We start from the raw sequence: 3,949 nt of genomic DNA on the forward strand, positions 1-3,949 counted from the left end.
AAAATATTTTAGTACTTAAACATTAAACACCTCAGGATATGGTATAAAGCAATATTTTATACATAAAAATCTCCTAAAATTTCAGCATGCAAATATCTAACAAATAACTAAATTAATTAATTTGTATATTAATTTTTATTAAACTCAACTCAACTTCAAACAATTTAAAAATTTTAAAAATCATCAAATAAATTTTATTTTTGCTACAAAATACAATATAAACTCAATGTGGTTATACTATAACGAAAATGTATGTAAATTCTTTTTTTAATAGCTAGAAGTTATTAATACTACTTTAAAATTTCACTATACAAACTTCTTAATTAGCACTCACTCGAAACTTTGAGATATATTTACTATTATAGAAAATCTTTCGATTATAGTGCAGCAGATATTAGTTGTGAAAAATGCAGCAAATAAAATTAACAATAATTGTCTCATTAAAAAAAATATATTTAAATTAAATATTAAGCAAAATGCAAATAAAATATTAAGTTTTTTATGTCGTTGTAGCAAAATTTTGCGATTTGTTAAATATAAAATAAATATACTACAATAAAAATATATCAAAATTATTACAAAATTTAAATAATATTTAATAAAATATTACAAAATTCTATCAGTCATTTATAGTTATATAAATATGATATTTTTCATTATATACATACATACCTATAGGCATATTTCATTAAAAATGTTACAAAATTTATAAAATATACTCATAATATTATATAATGTGAATTATACGAATATTTGAAAGTTTAGTGAAATATAATTGTTTTACAAAATTATATATATTTTAAATATTCATATAATAAAATGTTTAATAATTTTTATTGTGTGATTTAAGTGCATTTTTTATTTAAACAATAACATTCTTTAATTTTAGTTAAATAAATAGAAAAATAAATATTAATATATATAGGATCTTATTCATTCAGAGAAACATTTGATGAAGAATGATAGACCTTCTTTTAAAACTTCATTAATAACATCACTAACTTAACTTATAATTTAAAGCGCCTGAAGCACCATAGCTTTTTGATGCTTCCGAAAAGTGCATATTAATTGATGTATAGAATTTATACCTCTTGAGGACTGTTCTACCCGTGCTTTTCAGTACGAGGCACTCACAGCATGATAGACCCCCATCTGCAAAGCAAAAACAAAATTCGCTTAAACAAACTCAGTTTCCTGAAAATATTTGTTAAGTATTTTTTTAAGCCACTCGCATTACAATGATGCCAAATCTAAACACTGATCTATTGTGAATGATTTTTGAAATAAAATAGAAAACTACATTTAGCTGTTTATTACTTACTACAATCGCGAGTATTAATGATTAAATTTAAATATCTTAAAAAAGTAATTTTTTAATAAAATTTATGAATATGACTGGCAGGTTAGTAATTATAAAGAAGTTAACTATTTATAAAGGAATTTTTAATTTTTGTGTTCATTAAAAAAAGCAATGCATAAATATATATAAAACACAATCATCAAAATAACAATCCTCAGGTCCACTTCTGGACTCAGGAAGATATGCTGATTTAAGGTCCGTCATCAACTAAAAGACAAACAAATGATATGATTTCTTAGCCTAGTTAAAGCCTAGTGTGGGGTAGAGGTAAGCCCCGCAGCCATTATAGAGTAAAAGTGCGCAATAGCACTAACTCAAGAAGAAGAATCAAGAATCAAAATAAAAGAAAAAGTTTTAATACAATTGGAAGAAAATTAAAACGTTGTTAAATACTGCTCATTTAGCATTAACTAGTGATGTTACAAGTTTGAAAATTATATAAAGGAATTTATTCATGCCTATCTCATTATGCATATTTTTATAATGAACTTTTTTAAAATTCTACAAATTATTCTTAAGCACCAAAAGTTGTTCCATTGCAACATTTATGTCAAAAGAATACACCAATATTTATATCCAAACGAAAACTAAAACATTTTAAGAAGATGAGCTGTCTAAGCTCAAATATTTTAGAGTAGATCAAACATTTTCGAATATTTGATAACATTGGATACAAACGAATTCGACAATTTTTTTGATAATGCTCAAATCTGTCAAAATTAATACACTTTACTATGAAAGTTTACAAATTAATGCCTAACGACATAAAAAATAAACATTTTTCAAAAATAATCATTATCAAAGGGGAATCTTTTTCAACTTCGAACTTCATATCCGGGTAAGAGGAAGTTATAACCGTATTTTTTTTTCAGAATAGTAAAAAATACTCGCAACTTACGAAAGAAAACATGTGCAGTAACAACATTAGGGGTATTCAGGCAACTGATTAGTTGCTTAGTTGATTCAAAAACTTCATATAAAAAAAATTTAGCATTTTGATGTTAATCAGTTGCTTGAACGACCCAAAATGCGTAATCTGATTAGTTTGTTGTGTGTAAATGCCTTGGCAGCATTTGCATCAACAGCAAAAGCGAAACATACGTTAACAGTGAAAATTGTTTACACACAATTCAAACAGCTGAGAGAGATAGCTAACAAATTTCTATACAAAAGTTCGTTTTAAGTTATTATTACGACACTTGGGACTGGCAGCACTATTAATCAAATTTGTACTAATCTGAGAATCACCGAAATAGTTGATTCCCTGCTTAGTTTCATTTTTGTGTGCAAATTTTTGTTGTAATCAACTACTAAGCAACTAATCAGTTGCCTGAATACCCCTATTGTTCTTAATATCTTCAGAATTAGGTTTACTTGCAAAAATTTTTGAGTTTTAAGTTTTAGTGCTGCCAAATTCAAAAATCAGTCTATGGTGAATGTTCACTGGAATTTTATTGCAAAATTCCAATCATCCGTTAAAATCAAATAAGCATTTCATTTAGTTATAAATTATAATACATTAATAAATTAGTTAATTTAAATATATAAGGCAATAATACTAACAATTGCACTTCTTATATTCATTTTGTTTTCTTTTATTTAAATAACACAAAAAAACAACAATATGTCAAAAATAAGCATTAATATATTTTAAAAATTATGCCAATTGGTTTTATTCAGCCTTAAAGTTGTTTTTTTTAGAAATTTGCAAAAAAAAAACATTATTATTATATTATATATTATTATATTATTATATATTATTATATTATTATATTATATTATATATCTAATATAATTGTTTGAAGTAATTGTTAATTTATTGCTTTCAAAAATTGCGATGATTAATCGCAACTAACTTTGCTATTGTTTACATTTTGACAAAACAGCTGTTATGTATCTGTTGAGATAATGTTATATGTAAAGAATCAATAATTAGTTTAATACACAATCAAGCTGCAAAAAAAAACAGAAATGGATGTAAACAATGAAAAGTCATTAATAAGTAAAGAAACTTTATATGCAGGCGACACTTATATACCATTAAAGTCAGGAACTCGAGTAAAATTTCATTTTCAAACAAGAAAACTCAATGATGGCAAATTATTGGACGATAGCAAGAAAATGGCTATGCCCATGGAATTGGTTCTGGGCAAAAAGTTCAAGCTTGAAGTCTGGGAAGCTATAGTCCAAAAAATGGCCTTACATGAAATTGCTAAATTTAAAGTAGACAAATCGGTAATTAATTATTAATTTTTTTTCTTTTTTTTTTATAAAATAAAAAAATTTAACTAACACTCATCACTATTTGCACGTCTTTAGCTCGTAGCGCAATATCCTTTTATATCAAAAACACTACGTGAAGTGGGAAAAAAACCTGAGGAACGACGACATTGTTGTGGTATGACTATGCAAAATGAAGGCACTGGTCACAAAGATTTAGATGTTTTATTCATGCAACCAAGTGATTTAGAATTTACCATTGAGCTTATATCGATTGAATTGCCAGAACAATATGAAAAAGAACGTTGGCAAATGTCTGATGCAGAAAAAATAAAAGCAGCAAATACTCTACATGAAAAAGGAAACTCA

General features: G+C 25.6%; 1 protein-coding gene across 1 annotated transcript; it reads left to right on the top strand.

Moving 5' to 3' along the window:
* Positions 1-3,249: 3,249 nt before the first annotated feature.
* On the top strand, positions 3,250-3,949 carry LOC119667063 (AH receptor-interacting protein-like; the record flags this gene model as incomplete). Its single annotated transcript, XM_038076347.1, has 2 exons — positions 3,250-3,595; positions 3,680-3,949. Coding segments are annotated over exons 1-2 (534 nt in total), but the record flags the coding sequence as incomplete, so codon positions are not given.

This window comes from Teleopsis dalmanni, chromosome 1, assembly GCF_002237135.1.
Source record: "Teleopsis dalmanni isolate 2A chromosome 1, ASM223713v2, whole genome shotgun sequence".
In the NCBI taxonomy this organism is placed as follows: Eukaryota; Metazoa; Arthropoda; class Insecta; order Diptera; family Diopsidae; genus Teleopsis; species Teleopsis dalmanni.